Genomic DNA, 20221 nt, shown 5'->3' on the forward strand with positions numbered 1-20221 from the left:
GTTTGGCGATGTGCATGGTACAGGTAGGGACTTGATGTGCAGGGATAAAGCATATTTATTATTTATAATATGCTTTCAAAGCAATATGCACAAAACAAAGTGCAATTTAAGAGATAAAGTCAATGGTATATGATAAAGCAAAGACATGGAGAGGGCAGAGCACGAAAGGGATGGAAGAGGAGAAACATAACGAGAAGGGGAGCAATTCTTCCTTGGCAGGGACAATCAACTCTTCTCATAACCTTGGCAGGCACAGCTTCCAGCATCAAATGAAATTTAGTCTGTAGAAGAGCTGTAAATGAGCTATCTAGCTGGTTGAACCTATCTGGGGGCAGTGTTAAATACCCAGTAAAGCTCTTTTAAACTATGGACTGAAATGCAGCGCACGGGAGGGATCCACAGCCTCATGGCTTTGGAGCCATGAGATGCCACAGAGGCAGAAATAGTCCAAGCAGAATCCCACCAAGTGCAAACTGTTAGGGGTCATTTCTGACCAGGGGTGATGGACCTGTTCATGCCTTGGTAGTTTATGGTGCTTAGGCAGCACACTGTAGTGGTTTGAGGATTGGACTATGACTCTGGAGACCAGGGTTTGATTCCCTGCTCATCCATGAAAACCTACTTCAACATACTCTCAGCCTGAGAAAACTTGTGTGTGTTCATGTGCAATTGAATTTGGGGAAGGCATACCATTCAAGGTTCTGTCTAGCACTATGATCAAGGGTATATGAATGCTCTCAGACATAGTTTTAAATCAGTTCCCTGTAGATGACAGCATTTTTCATTTGTAACCCCTTTGTGTTTTCTCATTGCTTCCCTCCTTTTTCTTACTGCAACATGCTTTGAGCAGACTGCTCTTGAAGTGATAGGATTCAGTTCTGAGGAAATCAGAGACATCTTCAAGCTGCTTTCTGGCATTCTGCTGCTTGGCAACATTGACTTCATGACTGCAGGAGGAGCTCAGATTACAACAAAAACGGGTACGTGGTGCCCCTCTCTGAAGGGAGTCTCTTTATGAAACCTGCTTCTCCCTCAGAATTTTTGAAAGCAATTAAAGTACCATATATACTTGAGTATAAGCCCCCCTCGGCTTATGCTCAAGTCAAAGTTATTTATTATCTTACTGGATCATTATTATTATTTTAATTACATTTATTATTTTACTCTATTATTATTATTACATTTACCTTACATCATTATTATTATTATTATTATTATTATTATTATTACATTTATTATTTATTCTATTATTTTTTATTTTACTCTATATTATTATTACATTTATTATTTAACTCTATTATTATTGGAAAGATATGTAAGCACATTTACACTGAAGAAGGTTAGAATAATAGTTTAATCAGAGTTAGACAGACTTATCTTAAATTACAGTTTTGATGTAAATATTCAAAAACATTTAACCTACTGGTGCCTCAGTTAATGTAATTTTACTGGTATCTATTTTTATTTTGAAATTTACCAGTAGTTGCTGCATTTCCCACCCTCGGCTTATACATTTTCCCATATTCTTTTGGTAATAAAATTTGGCACCTTGGCTTATATTTGGCTCGGCTTATACTCAAGTATATACAGTAACTGAAAAATGGCACAAGTTATTTTTTAAACATCAAAACAAGTAATGGTAATGAGATATGTTTTGAAAACACTTTAATAAGTCCTGTGTTTTCACAAGCATTTACTACTGCTGCCTGTCTGTCACCGTCTCTCCTAGTGCTGAATAATGTCAGTGAGCTGCTTGGCTTGGATACCTTCCAACTCTCTGAGGTGCTCACCCAGCGATCCATGTTTCTCCGAGGGGAGGAGATCAGCTCTCCCCTCACTGTGGAGCAGGTGAGTGAGCAGCTCCCCACTTTGCACTTGCTATGGTAGCGCATCCACATTGAAAGGGCATTTGCCCCTAGGTGGCAGCATCCACATGGGTGTCCGAGGAAAACAGAGCCTAGGAGGATTTCTCATATTTGATAATACATTTGCTATTGAGTGAACATGGGCAAAGGGAAGCCGTTTGCATGGAATGAGAATGTTGTGGATCCATTGCTCTAGTCCAGGGTTGGGAATCATGTGCCTCTCCAGATGTTAGACTGCAACTCTCAGTGTTCCTTGTCCTTTGCTGGCTAGGATTGATGGGAGTTGCAGCATAACAAAATCTAGAACATGGGGGTCCACTTTTTTTAATTTTCTGGGCCACATTGGAAGTAGAGGAATTGTTTTGAGTAGCACAGTACCATAACACTGAAGCCACAATTTTGTGTTGGGCTGTATTCATCGCTATCCTAGACTACAAATAGCAAGAGCAGACTGCACATAGTGGCACTATGCCTAATACATACTTGAATTCTTTTTCAAAATTCATTTTATGTAACCTTGCAACAGAGTCCACTTGCTCTTTTCTTTACAGTTTTTCAATTTTTCATTTCCAGTGGCGCAGTGGGTTAAACCCTTGTGCCAGCAGGACTGCTGACCAAAGGGTCAGTGGTTCAAATTCAAGGTGCGGGGTAAGCTTCTGTCTGTCAGCTCCAGCTTCTCATGTGGAGAGAAACCTCCCATAAGATAGTAAAACATCCGGGCTTCCCCTTGGCAATGTCCTTTCAGACAGCCAATTCTCTCACACCACATGCAACTTGCAGTTTCTCAAGTCGCTCCTGATATGAAAAAAAAAATCTTCTGTCTGAACTGTTTGCAATTATAATGTGATTATGGATTATACTCCCAACGTTTGTAGATAGAATACACTCTGGTTATTTCCTTCAATTCCATTGTCATCTACAAGGTTTGTGATTTAAAAAATCTTAATATTTTCATTATTTATTTATTTTGAACCATTATATCCCATCCTTCTCACCCCCGAAGGATTATGGGTGGTTTACAACCGGCAATCATTAGATGCCACACAAACAATAGCACTTAAAATCACAATTAAAACATTAGCTAAACAGTAAATTAAAACATTCATTTAAAGTTAACAAATCCAAGTCCAAATCCACATCCACATCCATTGTAAATTTACAATTTTGTATTGGGCCACATCTATAGGCCTCCCGGGCTGCATGCGGCCCACGGGCCACAGATTGGGCAAGCCTAATCTAGAGAGCTGCATGATTCTGTCCCTGCTGTGGATGCTGTATAATGTGAGCTCAAGAGACCAACAGCTATCAGGCAAACAGTTTACAGAAATCTGTATCTTGCAAAGAACAGGCTGGTGTAAAAGCATGTGCCCTTCTAAGCTAGATGCATTTCCTGATCGTTGTGTTGGTTGAGCTTTCATTGGTCTTCATTCAGTCCAGCATAGTGTTTGCTCTTGGTCAATTCACAAAAGATGTTTCTCAGAATGCAGAAACAGTCTACAGTTTGACACATGGCACACTATTTTGCGGCTGACAAGGACTAAGGCCCCAAGAAATAAATAGAAGGAAATTTTTGCAGCAGAGGATTTTGCATGTGTGGTAAAAGCAGAATTTAAACACAGAAAAAGGAACAGTTTTCTACTCAACAGAGCAAGATTTTGAGGCTCAAATTAGTCCTGCAGAACATAACCCAGCTCCCCCCCTTTTTTTTCTTGTTTCTTTTTGCTATGAGATACAATCATGAAGTTGTCTAATCTGAACCATTTTGAGCTCAGTACAAAGAAATGAAAAAGCTTCTCTAGGCAATGCAAAATTTATTTACAGAATTAATCATTGGAAGGTGTGACAGCTCCAGCCATTGTTGGCTTTCAAAGTTTCGTGCGACAGATTAGTGTAAGGTGTATATATATATATCAATGTCTCTAAACCCATATCTAGAGACAACATATCTCTGATTATTAGGTGCCAGTGGGAAACATTTAGGAGGACTTTCCAATTTTATTTCCTGTTTGTAGCCAACAGAAACAGAATGCTGGATTAGCTCTTTGATCTGATTCTCAAGGCAGCTCATGTTCTTGCAATAGCCGAGCCCCTTCACAATCACTCATTTCAAATGACAGCTGAGACTGTAGAGATGCCAGCTTTCAGCTCTCCTGCACGCCTGGCACACAAGCTGATAAATGCAATGCAAAGCTCTGCCCATTGCTGAACTTTGCAAAAGATACCAGGCTATTCTTGGTCATTGTAGGAGTAACCCTACTGGGCTAGCTACGCTTTCTGCTTCCAGTTGCTATATTTTCCTCAACATAATCCTCCAGAGATGGCAGCCAGCTGTTGCCAGATGTTGTACTAGGCAGAAGAGGACATCGCGATCTCAGTCAGCATGGACTGAATGCCCAGCTCTTTAACATTCCCAGCTTTGACATTTTCAGTGGGTGGAGTAGAAGGAGCAAAGGATAGTGAATAGAGCCTTTGACAAGGGCCTGCGTAGCCGTCTCTTTGTGTGTCTGCTTTTGTCCTGATGCTGGGTGTGGTGAGTTAGGCGCCCGTTCCTGAAAGATGTGGCCAAGATGTTGAATGACAGTGCAGTCTGTCCACTTGATCTCTGCTTTCCTTGTCTGCATGTTGCCAAATGTGATTGACATAGACTCAAGCAATGTGATGAAAGGAACTAATTGTTGCCACTGACCTGCATCTCCTCCTCCACCTCCAAGGGACTCTCTTCCACAATGTTTAGTTAAAGACATGTGAGATGAAATCATTGTGCCGTCCCTCCACTCCCACCCCTCCTTTTAGTGGAATCCAATTAAAGGGAGCAAGGCCAGATGAGCAGTCAGAGTGATGGCATCGTGTGTCTTTTTCACGTGAATGTTACTGAGAAGAGATGCAGGGCAGTAGCTATTCATTCTTTGTCATGTGTAATCAGTCCTTGGCTGTCATTGTGAAAGGAGTGTTTTGGGCTTTTCCTGGTACACAACTACAGCCATTTGATTCCACTTTAACTGTCACGGCTCCATCCAGTGCAATCCCTGAATTTGAAGTTCAAGGAGGATGTTTAATGCCTCACCAGATTGCTAAACCCAGGATTCCATAGGATGCAGCCATATTAGTTGCAATGGAATCGTAGTGCTATAATTATGTGGTGTGGAATGACTCCTGGTAGCTCATATATGACTTTCTGAGAGGCTGATGCCCTTGAAATCTCTCAGCTCCCTTATACACTGCCCTATGTCCCAGGATCCATTCTGCTTTACACTGGATTATATGAGTCCCCACTGCCAGATAATCTGGGATAAGAAGATAATGTGGGATCAGATCCTGGTATATAGGGGCAGTATTGAAGGGACCACAGACAGCTATAAAAGGAGAGGAAATTTACTTATGGGGGGCCCTTCCACACAGCCATATAACCCAGAATATCGAGCCAGAAGATCCCACAATATCTGCTTTGAAATAGGTTATCTGAGTCCACACTGCTATATATCCCAGTTTCAGCTGTGTGAAAGGTCAGGGTGTCCTTCTCCAATGATGGGGGTTTGGGTTAACTGGGCTTCCTTACAAATAACATGGTGACTGTAAATTATTTCTTGACTATGCTATTTTAGAAAGCAGGTGTGTTTTGGGGCAATTGAATGCTCCCTTCATGAAAGATTCACATGCCAGTGAGAGGACTATTCCCCATGATACCTCGTTTTCTAAAAGCATTTTTTTAATTACAAAGAAACTACAATCATGTAGTTAATCTCTTTTGAAGTGGTAGCGCTCATGCTCAGATTTACAACCTCTTCTACTTTTGTAGATGAACCTTTGCCGCTAGTAGTCCTTATGGCTCAGACCGTGGAGTCACTGGGGTTTCGAACTGATTTCTCAATTGTTTTACCCGTAATAAATTATGTAATTATCAAATAAAACAATACAGCTGAAACAGCTTTTCCTCATTTCTAACTATTTTCTTCCCTGTGTGTCTTTAGGCTGCAGATTCCAGAGACTCTCTTGCAATGGCTCTTTATTCGCAGTGCTTCTCATGGATCATTAGCAGAATCAACTCAAAAATAAAAGGGAAGGAAAACTTTAAGTCTGTGGGAATTCTGGATATCTTCGGCTTTGAGAATTTTCAGGTTAGGAATTAAAATTTGTGAATTATTGCTTGAACCAAACTTAGTTTCTATACATGCAGAATGGGAATGGGAAGGAGGGTGGGTAGATGGAAGGAGAGCCAACAAGGCAGAAACTGTCCAAGATCTTTCCACAATTCTTGCAATGTGTACAGTGGGTTATCTTGCAAAACTAACTTTAGAAAGACATAGTTTACCACAATATCTCAAATATGTAGTAAATATATCTCTTTGGACATATTCCATGTTTTACTTGATAGAGGCACACTGAACTGATATGTTTTATTCATCTGTGCCTTGAGCCATCTTTACTCAACCTTATCAGATTCTTACCAATCAGCGCAGTTAATTATTCCAGGATAAGGGTAATGACTAAGCATTACTAGGGGTCCTTCCAGACAGACCTTATATCCCAGGACCTGATCCCAGGTTTTCTGCTTTAAACTGGATTATATGAGCCCACGCTGCCAGATAATCTGGGATAAACTGAAAACCTGGGATCAGATCCTTGGATAGAGGACCTGTCTGGAAGGGTTGTTGGTAAGCACTTCTGCCATCTGTCCCATGCTCCTTGCATGTATGTCCTTTTCCCCATGACCTTTGGGAAAGATTTTTCCCAAACCAAGAACACAAGGATTAATACTGGTTTCTTTTGTCTCTCACACTCAGGTAAATCGCTTTGAACAGTTTAACATTAACTACGCAAATGAGAAGCTCCAGGAGTATTTCAACAAGCACATATTCTCCCTGGAGCAGCTTGAATATAACAGGTAATACTCTAAAGGACTTATGACACCACTCCTTTATGTTGTGTTATTCTATTTGAAAAATGTTCCTGCAATACCTGAGTGTTGATGCTCTGTATTGCACCCTTGCCATATTTGCACTTTAAGAGTGTCCTTTGCATGTTTTTTTTTCATTCATATTAATGGCAACTCCTTTACTCCACCACACACTTCATTATGGGTTTGTTTATTTTTTTAGGCATAACAGTGTTACAATAACACAGTGGTATAACAGTTAGATATGCTGTAACATTATGATTTATGTTACAAACAGTGTTACGGTGACACAGTGGTGTAACAGTTGGATATATGTAACATCAGAATTCTTATGTGTGTCAGGCACAACTTGAGAAACTGCAAGTCACTTCTGGTATGAGAGAATTGGCCATCTGCAAGGATGTTGCCCAGGGGACACCCAGATGTTTGATGTTTTACCATCCTTGTGGGAGACTTCTCCCATGTCCCTGCATGGGGAGCTGGAGCTGACAGAGGGAGCTCAACCTGCTCTCCCTGGATTAGAACCACTGACCTGTCAGTCAACAGTCCTGCCGGTATAAGGGTTTAACCCATTGCACCACCAGGGGCTCCAAGTCAGAAATGAAAAGAGGGGATTAAGAAAAGTTTAGAAATACTGATACAGTGATCTTTTGAGGTTTCTGTGTTAGATTTCCTTGGGAATCTACACCAACTCCATGCTCACTAAAGGATCATTCATGGAAGAAAGCTCTATGAGACATTTACACCCTAACTGGTTACTGATGTGTTGTGTGGAAAGGGGGGTCATTAATGGATTCCTTCCAGCATGAAAAAAAACATTTCAACATCCCTGCAATGCAAACAATCCCTGGAAAGCAATGATGATGTGTGATAAAACAGAAGCAAAGTGGTACTAATGCATTGCTATGATTTTATAACATAATGGTGTGATAAAACTCCAAATGGCTTCTGGCAATCAAGAGAGCCCATTGCTCTCAGATGGAGGATGAAAATAAGGGCACATCCACACATGACTAAAACCTGTGCAGAACTGGGTTAAAGAAACCCGCTTTAGCGTCAATTTCAGTCTGCATCCCCTCCCACAACCCCGGGATTTTCTCCTGGGGTGGCTACATGAAGCCACCCTGAAGCCCCTAATTTACCACATAAAACCTACTGGAAAAGATCCTTTTCCGCCATGGAGCGTGTCCTCGTGGCTTGAAAAAATGATGCCTGAGGTGATGGGAGAGGTGAGGAAAAAAATCCCTCCGTCCTCCCATCTCCTCATGCTTCATTTTCTCATGCCACAAGGCTCCATGGTGGCCAAGGACCTTTTCCAGTAAGCTTTAGGTAGTAAGTTGGGCGTTGGGGGAGAGAGGGTGGGTGTCCTCTTGCACCTTTAGACTCCAGAAGCCCAAAGGTGCAGAATAACTGTGGAGAGTGACCCCCTGAGAACGTGTGATGCATCCTGGTAGTCAGTCCCCTTCATTAGAACCGGATCTTTCATAAAAATCTGAATCTAACAAAGTGTTTAATTACTGCGGAATAAACCAGGGAAACCTCCGTTTGCTCCATATTAACTTGCTTTTACTGGAGGTGTCATTTGGATGCCTCCAGTAAAATCGAGACCTATTGGGCCTGTCTGGATGAGCCCTGAGTTAGCAGCAGGAAAGCCATTTTGAATATCATTATATACATTATTTACATCAAAATGACAGTATGGAGAAAAGATGACTGGAAGTGATGTTATACATTCATCCACCGACTGGAAACAGCGTTTATCTGCCCTCTCTTTCTCTCTTTAGACCAAAGAACTTATTTTCTGCCTCCTGTTCTTTACAAAGGCATGTAAAATGTGTTTTTCCTCTTTGTTTGTCAGAGAAGGGATAAGCTGGGAAGCCATTGATTGGATGGATAATGCAGAGTGCCTGGATCTTATTGAAAAGGTAGGCCTCTTTTATTTGTCCAAAATGTCAGAGCTTTTTTCTGTGTCTCATTTTGCAGCTGGTACTTTGTTATTTCTGAGTTGTTTTATAAGTATACCTTGATGTTGTCTATTGTCCATTATTTGGTTTGTCTTTCTTAGACATTGAATGTTTGCCAGTTTTTGCTCTGAGTCCCTTTTGGGAGATAGGTGGGATAGAAATAAAGATGATGATGATGATGATTATTATTATTATTATTATTATTATAGAAAGCAACATGTCATATCTGCTTGTTCCCTGGTAAGGGAACTATTTAAGGCAATTCTTCTCAAAGTGGTGAGCCATAGACTGGTGCTGGTGTGTGAGTTGTTGACTGCCAAACCATAGCAAGTTTCCAGAACACAAGAAACAGTTTTTGTTGATAGGCACAAATATGGTGCTGGTCACTGGCACACTGGGAAAAAGCTCTGTTGGTCTCCAGCATAAGATAGCTTTGGTATCTTTAAATCAAAAAAATATCTTCAACCTTACCTAAGGCTGTATCTACATTGCCCTATATCCCAGGATCTGATCCCAGATTATCTGCTTTCAACTGGATTATATGAGTATCTCCTGCTTTATAATCTGGGATAAGCAGATAATCTGGGATCAGATGCTGAGACATAGGGCAGTATAGAAAAGGCCTAAGATTCTTACCTCTGTTGTAGCAAATCGACAGTCCACTGGCTCATTATGTCTCTTATTTTGGCTATAGAAACTTGGCTTGTTAGCACTGATGAATGAAGAGAGTAGATTCCCCAAAGGCACAGACAGTACCCTGTTGGAAAAGCTCCACAGTCAGCATGGGGTGAGTAAGCATATATTTCCCTTCACGGTATCTATTTGTAATACTTTGTTATATTTCAGACTCAGAATATGGAAAAGAAAATACAAAAGAAACCACAGTAAAATGATTCCAGTATGAACAAACTGGGGAGAGAGTTAAGTGAAACCAGCCTCAATTGCCTCCAAGTGACAGTATTTTTTGTGGATAGAGAACCTTGTAAAATCCTTCTAAAATCTATCAGTCAGTTATCAGATTGGTTTGCTTCTTTAATGAATCTAAAAAGTAAGGTTTCACAATTTCATTGTGTAACACTAACTCAGATCTCATGACCACGAGCAGAAGAAGTGGGATGAATGGAATATGGAAAAGCAGGCAATCTTAAGCCAAAAACGTGGCATTTAAGGGGAAGCATTTAAAGGCAAGATTGAGCAGCTTTTGTCCCTCTGGATATTCTTAATCATCTTTTGTCATCATCAGCTTAAGAATTTCCTAACTGTGAGAGCTGTTCAGCACTGGAACTCTCTTCCCTGGAGTGTGGTGGAGGCTCCTTCTTTGGAGGCTTTTAAATCGCTGGATGGCTATCTATCAGGGGTGCTTTGAATGTGATTTTCCTTCTTCTTGGCAGGGAGTTGGATGGATGGCCCATGAGGTCTCTTCCAACTCTGTGATTCCATGTTGGCAGGGCTGATACGTGTTGTAGTCCAAAGGTATCTTATCTGAGAGCTTTAAGGTCATAACTGGAACTTTGAATTGGGTCTGGAAACAAATTGTTATCTTATCAATTAGTTCTTTGACTTCTCTGCTTTCTGGACCAGCTGCAGTTTCCAGACACTTTTCAAAAGTAGCTGCACAGGTAAAGTGTAGTAATTGAGTTTAGTGATTAGCACAGTGCATATGGCATTTGACAGTTCTGTGTATTTCTTATTTGTATATCTTTACAAAAGAGAGTAGTGCATCAAGTGGAGAGGAAGATCAAGCTGTAGATTAAAGGGGAGGAAAAAATTGTTTAACTGCAGTCTCACTGTTTCTAATCTCCATATTTTAACTTCATCTAAAAACAACATATCTGCTTCTTGGGTTGTCCTATGATAAAAACTCTGCCGCATTCAGAGCAGTATGGAGGATGTTTTTGAAAAAGCTGTAAAGTGAGCAAAAGAGGCCAGTGCCACCATTCTTCATGCAGATCCACTTGGCCACAGCACCTTTTGGGGGTTTCTTTGTTGATAGGACCCTGTGCCAACCCTTGCAAGCGCCTTTCATGCCATTTGACTAAAAAAAAAACCTGCTACACTGAAGCGAACTCAACCACTTCAAAGCAACACAAACATGATTGTATAATGCCTATTCTCTCTTTAGCAGATGACCCTTAGTCCCTAACAGATGAATAGTTGCTAAGATTCAGTGGGTGGAAGTTAAAATTAGATTAATGTTTCAGGCTAGAATAGACGTCCTTGTTCAGTTTACTGGATAATGGCTAAACGCAAAAAGACATGAACTGTGCTTGAGAAAGAACATGCCTTTTATTTTATTTTATTTGGGGGGGGGGGTATTCGAGAAGCAGGCAGAGCCAATGGGTGATGATATAACTGGATTGAGACAGGGAACATTCTCGAAAGATCAGTTATGGCTCATTAGACTGCCTGAGATTTAGCCCAGACAGCTGCTTGAGAAGGCATTTGGCTCCATCTAACCATTTCTGACTGATCTCTTGTGGGTACATGGCTTATGGTCATGTGGGACCGAGCTTTTGTGATAGCACTAAGGGTGCCAAATGAAAACCAGAGAGAACTCTTTAACAGTGGTGTAGAAAAGGGGATTTCAGTAGGTGTTGTTTGTCATGCACCCAGGTAATACCTGCTGAAATTCCCTCTTCTACACTACATTAAAGAAATTGAAGCCCTCTCCTGTCCTGTTTTGCTCCAGAAACAGCCTTACAACACAAGTAGAAGTAACTAAAAAAGCATTACTTCAGCAAAATAATAATAATAATAATGCAAACATCAATAAAGGAAACAGAAGGTAAAGTCCAAATGTAATGCAAGATCTTACAGCAGACATGAAACAAAAGCTTTTGCCACCAAGTCTTCACAGCAGACAGGAGCAAGAGTCTTTAGCAAGAGGCTTACAGTATACAGGAACAAGAGTCCTTGGCAAGAAGTCTAGTGTAAAGCTAACATTGTAGCACGGAGACCGAACACAAGCGCACTAAGTAGGTCGGTTGCTGCCAGTGCTGATTTCTGGCTTCACTGCTAATTTATAGCCCTGAGCTCCCATCACAGATGTTCCTAGGGCAAGGTCTGATTGCTCAGCATTTTTGCTGTGATTCTAGCTGACCTTCTTCTTTCTTCTTTTGCCCTTCACCATTCTTGAAATGTAGGAACTTGTAGTATGTCTTCCTCTCCTTCTCCTTCCTCCTCAACACTTGGCCCCAGATTCCCAAGTGCTGCGTCTTCAGCCTCTTGTTCTACCTTCTTCTCAGAAGCAGAAGAATAATCCACAACATTTCCCAATTTTCACTCTATGCAGCATTGCAACAAAATGTGTGTCTTGTGTTCATTTCTACCATGTCTTACTATGGGACAGAAATCATCAGCTCATTGGTAAAAAAAAAAAAAGAGCTCTTCAGCCAGTATACTAGATACTATGTTCCCCTTTACTTTGTTTCAGAGCAACCAGTATTACGTGAAGCCTCGAGTGACAGATTTCCAGTTCGGGATTCAACATTATGCTGGAGAGGTAGGTGCCTTGTAGCAATAGAGCTGAATTGACTGAGGAGCAGTTAGCCTCAGCTGGGGCCTCAAAGATAAGTTAAAATAAGAAACTCTGGTCTGGAAGCTCTAACTGGGTGTTAGGCTCCACCAAGTTTTCATATCTTTGATTCAGATCTATCAAATATTGTCTAGTTCAACGCCATTGCCAATGTGTATACTTAAGGTGAGACCTTGCATTGCAGTCCCTTTGGTTGAGAACAGCCATAGACACAGTGCAGCCCTGAGGCTGAATGCACTGCCAAGGCTGCTTTACTCTATCTCTACCCAGTCCTCAAGACTGACCTATTTCAAAGGTCAAAAGAAAGGGAATAGCTTCTCCTAGAGCACTCCAGTTCTGGACAGCACAAGTCAAGAAGGATATTGACAAGCTAGAACATGTTCAGAAAAGGGTGACCAAAATGGTCAAAGGTTTGGCAGCCAAGCCCTATGAGGAGCGGCCTAGGGAGCTGAATCTGTTTAGATCGGAGAAAAGAAGGCTGAGAGAAGGGGACATTATCCCTATGTTTAAATATTGAAAAGGATGTCACATTGAGGAGGAGATAGCCTTGTTTTCTGCTACTCTGGAGACTAGGACACAATGAAGCAATGAATTCAAATGGCAGGGGAAAATATTCTACCTAAACATCATGACACCAGCTAAGTCCATTCACTTTTCAAATAGAATATGAGTCCCCCTGCATTGTTCAACATAGATATACCTATTTTTCATAATCATTAGTGGTCACTTCTGGTTTTAGTTTGTTTTCATCTACTTGGCATCTTTGCATTCTGTGTAGCCCTCATCCCCACTTCCCAAGAGACCTCCAGAAGCAATAAAAAGGACTCTTGGGCCCATCACATTTGAGCGGCTGAACTTACACCTTGAGTTCACCTGTCATGTAATATGAGTTTTTATCACTTCCCTGTACTTTTCTAGTAATTATTTTAGGTAATTTTTAATGCATGTGATAGTTCAGCTCCCTATCCACCTGCTTACCATTGGTGCTATGCTTAATCATACTATTTGTGCACTAAATGGTTGCCATGTCTGGGCTTTTGCCATTCATTGGCTCTCAAACAGAAGCTGGTTGACAAGTTGCATTTAGTGAAAGACAACTAACATATAGAATGTATCTATCAGTGTCATTTTATCCTATTTTTTCTCCAAGCTGTTGGCATCCACAAATTCTCACTTCTGCCCTCAACACCAATGCTGTGACATTAAGGCTAAGCTGAGAGGAGATGAGTAGCTCAAAGTCATTTGATGAAATTATTAGCTGAGTTTCATGAACTTTAGTTTTCCAGTTCCCAATGGTTTAAATATTTATTTATTTACCCAATTTATACCCTGCCTTTCTCTACTCCAAAGGGGACTCAAGGCAGCTTACATATAGGCAGTTATTCAATACAATATTCAACATATACAATTCCAATAACATTAAAATTAAATTAAAATTAATACATATTAAACATTTTAAAACATTACATTTAGTATTAAAACCACGCCATCCATAATCATAGTACACCGCCATTCAATAGTCATTGTACATATTCCATATCTGTTACTGCACTGCACTATTCTCCGAAAGCTTGATCCCAAAGCCAAGTTTTAACTTTCCTTCTGAAGACCAGGAGGGAGGGGGCCGATCTAATGTCACTGGGGAGGGAGTTCTACAGCCGAGGAGCACCACTGAGAAGGCCCTGTCTCTCATCCCTACCAGTCGCACTTGAGAAGAAGGTGAGACCGAAAGTAGGGCCTCCCCAGATAATCTTAATTTTCAAGGTGGTTCATAGGGGTAGATACATTCAGACAGGTAAGCTGGGCCGGAGCCGTTTAGGGCTTTATAGGCTAAAGCCAGCACTTTAAATTGTGCTTGATATCAGACTGGCAGCCAGTGGAGCTGGCGCAACAGGAGGGATTTTCTCTCTCTGTACGCTGCTCCAGTGAGCAACCTGGCTGCTTCCCGATGGACCAATTGAAGCTTCCAAACAGTCTTCAAAGGCAGCCCCACGTAGAGTGTGTTGCAGTAGTCTATACAGGATGTAACAAGAGCATGGACCACTGTGGCCAAGTCTGACTTCCCAAGGTATGGCCTACTTAAATGGAAGAACATCACTGTGCTTAACTCCCCTAGCAGTATTTTTCTTTTCTTCAGGAGAACTTCATCCACATTTTGACGGTAGATGTAAAGGAGGTTTTCTTCTTCATGGCAAATGTTTGTGTTCCAATCTGTTCCAAGATATTTGTGTTCTCATCTGTTCTTTGCAGGTTCTCTATGATGTGCGGGGTTTTCTAGAGAAAAACAGGGACACTTTTCGAGATGATGTTTTAAACTTGTTGAAAGATAGCAGGTAAACAGTCCATATTCATTGGAATTAATATTTGTAGCCGTTGTTGGGCATGTACTGCAAGTATCAACCTAAGCATTTTTGCCTTTGGAATTCAGTGTTGTCTGTCTTCTTTCTCTGCCTCGCTTCCCGCTTTACCCTTAGGCTTGATTTCATCTACGACCTCTTTGAAAGAGTCTCTAGCTGCAGCAATGAAGACACCCTGAAGATGGGGACTCAGAGGCGTAGGCCGACTGTCAGCTCCCAGTTCAGGGTAGGAGCCACAAAGGTTCTCTAACAAAAAAAAAATTCAGAAGAGATTGTTGGGGTTTTCTTCCTACTTCCATTTGGCTGCTTGGAAAAAGACAGGCATCCAGGCTCCCATTATAACTGTTGATTCAGAACGTATGTTTCTATTTTCATAAATGCTTTAATGCCTATTTTTCCAATGATATAACCAACTACATTTAGGACTTTGCTTAACTTACATTTTGTAATACTCAAGTATGGGAAGTGAGTTTTTAAAAACTCACTTTATTAGAAAGTAACTAAGCTGTTCTAGTGATTAGAGGAAGTGAATTGATTTTTTTGATGTCGTTTGGATGAGCCAGTCAGTGTTGTGCATTGCTGCTTTCTGCTGCATACTGGCAGAACTGGTTTCCACTGAACCCAGCCTGGAGAAAAAGTTACTTGGTTAATAAGAACGCGATTCCAGAGGGGCTACACCTTTGTATCCCTGTGCACAACCTATAGAAAATATGAGGTGACATCAAAACCGGTGCCTAGGTTCTCCTGGCACTCTAGTTTGTCATTTCCTTCTGGATAGAAAAAGCGGGGTATAAAGAAACATAATAATAACACCAACAATAATAATCTGATTTTTTATGACAGATGGGGTGTGTTTTGTATGTATATATAGATGTGAGAGAAAGGTTGAAATCGTGTTGTCGAAGGCTTTCATGGCCGGAATCACTGGGTTGCTATGAGTTCCAGGCTGTATGGCCATGTTCCAGAGACATTCTCTCTTGACGTTTCACACAGACAGGAAGCAGCCAGGCTTTGAAGCTGCAAGGCTATTCAATGTTAATCAAGCTGTCCAATTGCAACATTCACCCTTGCCTCCAACAGACAAGAGTTCTTTCTCCCACCGTGGACATTCCACAGATACATAAACGCCACTTGCCCAGTTTCCAACAGACCTCACAACCTCTGAGGATGCCTTCCATAGATATGAGCAAAATGTCAGGAGAGAATACTTCTGGAACATGGTCATACAGCACGGGAAACTCAAAGCAACCCAAGATTGAAATTATTTCTGTTTTTTCCCCCCAGGACTCTTTACATTCCTTAATGGCTACTCTCAGCACTTGCAACCCACTGTTCATCCGCTGCATCAAACCCAACCTGGAAAAGGTGAATTGCCAAACTCTGGATTCCGACTGAACAGGGAAGAGAAGGATATTCAATAGGTCTTAGATGGTAGCTAGGCTGTAGCTTTGTAGAGTAGGAGGACCTTTTGGAGAGGGTGCAATTTCAATTCTTTGCTCAAGAAAATAGAATGCAGTAGGTTTTCAGCCAGCCAACACAGCATAAGCAGAGCATTAGTAATGGCTTACAGGCCACCAAGGACAGAAGAGTCCCAGGTGCTGTGGCAAGAGAGGAGCATTCTGGGAGCCTGATCAAAAATCCTATTCAGTTCTTTCTTCCATTCCTATGATCACGACTAGGACAAAAAGGAATTGAGTAAAGAGCACGTGTAATTGTGTGGCTGCTGAAGTGAGACACTGGGGATCATCCTCACAAGACAAAGATGCTGTTTTTCATACAAGCAGATGCTCCTTATCCTTGAATTATCTCTACTTTTCCCTAGGCCTCCAATCTCTTCAGTCCAGATGTGGTGTTGAAACAACTGCGATATTCAGGCATGCTGGAGACTGTGAAGGTACGAAGAGCTGGATTTCCTGTACGGCGGATTTTTCAGGATTTTCTCCTCAGGTAAAAGTGATAGCTCAACTCTTATGGAGTTTTGCTGAATAGTCAAACATGGCTTTCACCACAATGGGATTCTGGCACATAGGGCAATAACTAGGCCTGGGGAATCCTTAGAACTTATGGGGAAGAGGAAAGAAGGAGTAGTGCTAGATGAATCTGAGTAGGCCTTTGCTTTTGAGTCTTGCAAAATTAAATAATAATTACAGGTCACCACATTGCTCTTATGGGTTGCTGAAAAGGACTTTTGTGTCTCGTATTAGTTGAGATAGCAATGCAGTGGGTTAGAATAAATGAACATATTAAGTCTGATAAACTACATTTAGGACTTTGCTTAACTTACATTTCATAATCCTGAAGTATGGGAATTAATCAAGCAAATAATTACATTTATGGAGTCTGGGACTTTAGAACAGGTTTTGATCAGGATGACTCTTGGGTTGCATGTAGCCCCCAATGCTGTTTCTGGAGCCCTGAGCTATGCTGGCCACCATTTTCTTCACCAAAATAAAATAAAATTGTGAATTAATTAAATAAATTATTTAAATATATAACAGCAGCTTTCTATATGAGAATAATAGAATACATTGACATAAAACATATTAGACATTGCATCAACCTCGTAGATGTCATTTATCTGCTTTAGTAGTCCTAGTTTTCTGAACACCAGGAGGGAGGGGGCAGATCTAATCTCATTGGGGAGGGAATTCCACAGCTGAGGGGCCACCACCAAGAAGGTAATGTCTCTCGTTCCCACCAATCGCACTTGTGACGTCAGTGGGACCGAGAGCAGGATCTCCCTGGACAATCTTAATGCTTGAACTATTTACTATTTAACATAAAGTTACCTGTTGTTCAAAAGTAAAAGTAGACTTCTACTTCTACTTTTGGGAAGTCAATGATAGCATTTTTGGCAGTCCCTGGGGGATCCTAGGATAAAATAATTGGCCAATGGAACTTAGTGTTCTCCTGCCTTGCATTCCCATAGCCAGATAACAATTGTTTGTTTTGTGAACTGTTGGAAAAGATCATGGCCAGTACTGGTTTTTGAGAGACTTCCAAATGTGTGTTATCTTTCAGAAGGAAACAAGAGTCAGGATCATCATCACATGTGAGATCTTTGCGCATAGTAGTGGGGAAAGTTTAATTTACAGTCTATTTCTGGTAAAAAAATTTATTTGGTTCTCTCAGGTACAAGATGCTTTTGAAGAACTGCAACAATCCAGATAATGCAAAGACCACATGTGCAGAGTTCCTGCAAACATACGACAATTCCCAAAGAGCATGGAAGCTTGGGAAAACCAAGGTGTGCTTTTTATATGGAAAAGGGCATGTGCAATTATGCTTTGACTGAAAGAATGGAGTGCATGGTTGCTGTTGTCACTGGGCATGCCTTTGGTAAATTAACTGGCCTTGGCATTCTGTGCTGCTTACCTGGTGGGTTCTGTGCTAAGGAGGGACAAGTCATGCCTCCAGCTCTGCCTTCAAACCAGCCCAGAGATAGAGCATCTTCCTCAGCCTAAGGGTATATTTCCACAAGAGCTTCTTTACTATTTTAACACTTCAAAAAGATCACAGGAAGTTGACTTTAAATGTAGGGGTGGTGGGAAAATAATCATTTCAGGGCCCAGGAGCATTCATCCTTGAGCCAGGCATACTATATCTTCATCTTGGCAGTCTGATCCTCCAACCACATCTCATCTTAAAGTGGTTGAGTAGGGACTTCCTATGGATTGAGTACAGAATGTATTTATTTATTTATTTATTTACATTATTTGTATTCTGCCCTTCTCACCCCGCAGGGGACTTAGGACAGATTACAATGCACATATACATGGCAAACATTCAGTGTCATTAGACGTACAACATATATAGACAGACACAGAGGCAATTTAACATTCCAGTTCGATTCTGGCCACAGGGGAAGCTATCACTTCACCGTCCACTTGTGACACCGAGTCCTTGATGGAGTAGTTCCTCATTCTTACGCATGCTGCTGGAAGGTTTTATGGTGTTGTAAATTAGTTAAATTAGCCTCCCTGCATAAAGCAGTACCTGAATTTCCTACTTGACAAATACAACTGTCTTTCGGGCTGCATAGGTCAACAGCAAGCTAGACTATTAATGATCAGGAGCTCACTCTGACCCAGGCTGGCCTTGAACTCATGACCTCTCAGTCAGTAGTGATTTAATGCAGCTGGCTGCTAACAAGCTGTGCCACAGCCTGGTTCGTAATGGGTTCAAATGGGTTTAAACCTCCTTTACTCCCAAATAAATGTCCGTGCAGGTTGGCTTTGATAGATGTGCTAGCAAGATTGGAAAAAGAATTGTGGGGCATGCTCCCATTTTACCAGAGAATTATATAATTTCTCTTGAAGGCAGGGCCATAACTCAGTGGAATATTCCATGCTTTGCGCCTGCAATTCCTGGCATCTCCAGCTGAAAGGATCTTCAGTTAAACAAGCTGGAAAAGACCCATGCTTGAGATATTGAAGAACTTCTGTCCAAGGACAATGCTGCGCTAGATATTTCTGTGCTCCGATTCAGTACAAAGCAGCTCCTTGTGTAGACTGACCTCTTGCCAGCATTTCTTTTGCAACAAGGCAGGCATTGGAGTTGCAGTCATCTATGGTGCAGATGGGTGCAGGGTAGCTTGCAAAACTCACAACTCATCTGCAGATACAGGCTATAGAAAAGCATATTTAAAAAGAAATAACAACTGGATTTCCCCCTTCAGTCCATGTGTCCAAATCAACACAGTTAGAACTACACTTACAGTAGTTTTTGTTTTTATGTGCCTTCAAGTCGATTCTGACTTATGATGACACCAACATAAAGTTTTTGGCAAGACTTGTTCAGAGAGGGTTTGCCATTGCCTTCCTCCAACAGTCTGAGAGTATGACTTGTCCAAGATCACCCAGAGCAGAAGTTGAACCTTGGTGTCCTAGAATCTGGCATTCAAACTACTACATCACACTGAGCAAAGAGGGAGCAGGCTTGTTTTCTGCTGCCCTGGAGACTAGGATGCGAAACAATGGCTTCAAACTACAGGAAAGGAGGTTCCACCTGAACTTTAGGAAGAAATTCCTGACTCTGAGAGCTGTTCAGCAGTGGAACTCTCCGCCCCGGAGTGTGGAGGAGGCTCCTTCTTTGGAGGCTTTTAAGCAGAGGCTGGATCGCCATCTGTGGGGAAGGGGTGTGTGCTTTGGATGTGATTTTCCTGCTTCTTGGCAGGGGGTTGGACTGGATGGCCCACAAGGTCTCTTCCAACTTAATGATTCTATGATTTTTTAATTGTAAAACGGATGTAATTTCATTAGTAGACACAAGGAGCTTTGGATGTAAGAACTAGCTGCATTCTGATGTAAAATATAGCATTGAGTATGATGTACTTGCAGTCTAGGTCAAATAATAGGTTCATGTTTTAAGCACATTTCTAGGTAAGCTTTAATGGTTTGAACTAGTTATTTTTAGATGGCTCTAGATTTAATTCTATTTTAGTGTTTATTATCTTTAGGTTTTAAATTGTATAGATTTTAGCACTGTTTGCTGCTTTGAGTCTCTTTTAGGAAAAAAGGCGGAATAATAACAACAACAACCTTTAAAACAGGAGAAATTGGGTAGAAAGCAATTAAATGCACTATAATTGCTGCTCCCTATAAAAA

The 20221-nt window shown here is 41.2% G+C and overlaps 1 protein-coding gene across 3 annotated transcripts in view; it reads left to right on the plus strand.

Moving 5' to 3' along the window:
- LOC132773475 (unconventional myosin-X-like) overlaps nt 1-20221 on the plus strand; it is a 119584-nt gene that overhangs the window by 60534 nt on the left and 38829 nt on the right. For all 3 annotated transcript variants that reach the window (XM_060772723.2, XM_067461000.1, XM_067461007.1), the window contains 12 exons: nt 851-980; nt 1730-1848; nt 5834-5980; nt 6647-6747; nt 8618-8684; nt 9418-9510; nt 12157-12225; nt 14509-14591; nt 14733-14841; nt 15900-15980; nt 16438-16562; nt 17748-17862. In XM_060772723.2, coding sequence (XP_060628706.2) covers nt 851-980; nt 1730-1848; nt 5834-5980; nt 6647-6747; nt 8618-8684; nt 9418-9510; nt 12157-12225; nt 14509-14591; nt 14733-14841; nt 15900-15980; nt 16438-16562; nt 17748-17862 — 1239 coding nt within the window. The remainder of the gene's footprint in view (nt 1-850; nt 981-1729; nt 1849-5833; nt 5981-6646; nt 6748-8617; nt 8685-9417; nt 9511-12156; nt 12226-14508; nt 14592-14732; nt 14842-15899; nt 15981-16437; nt 16563-17747; nt 17863-20221) is intronic.

The sequence above is a fragment of the Anolis sagrei genome, chromosome 1, assembly GCF_037176765.1.
Source record: "Anolis sagrei isolate rAnoSag1 chromosome 1, rAnoSag1.mat, whole genome shotgun sequence".
Taxonomy (NCBI): Eukaryota; Metazoa; Chordata; class Lepidosauria; order Squamata; family Dactyloidae; genus Anolis; species Anolis sagrei.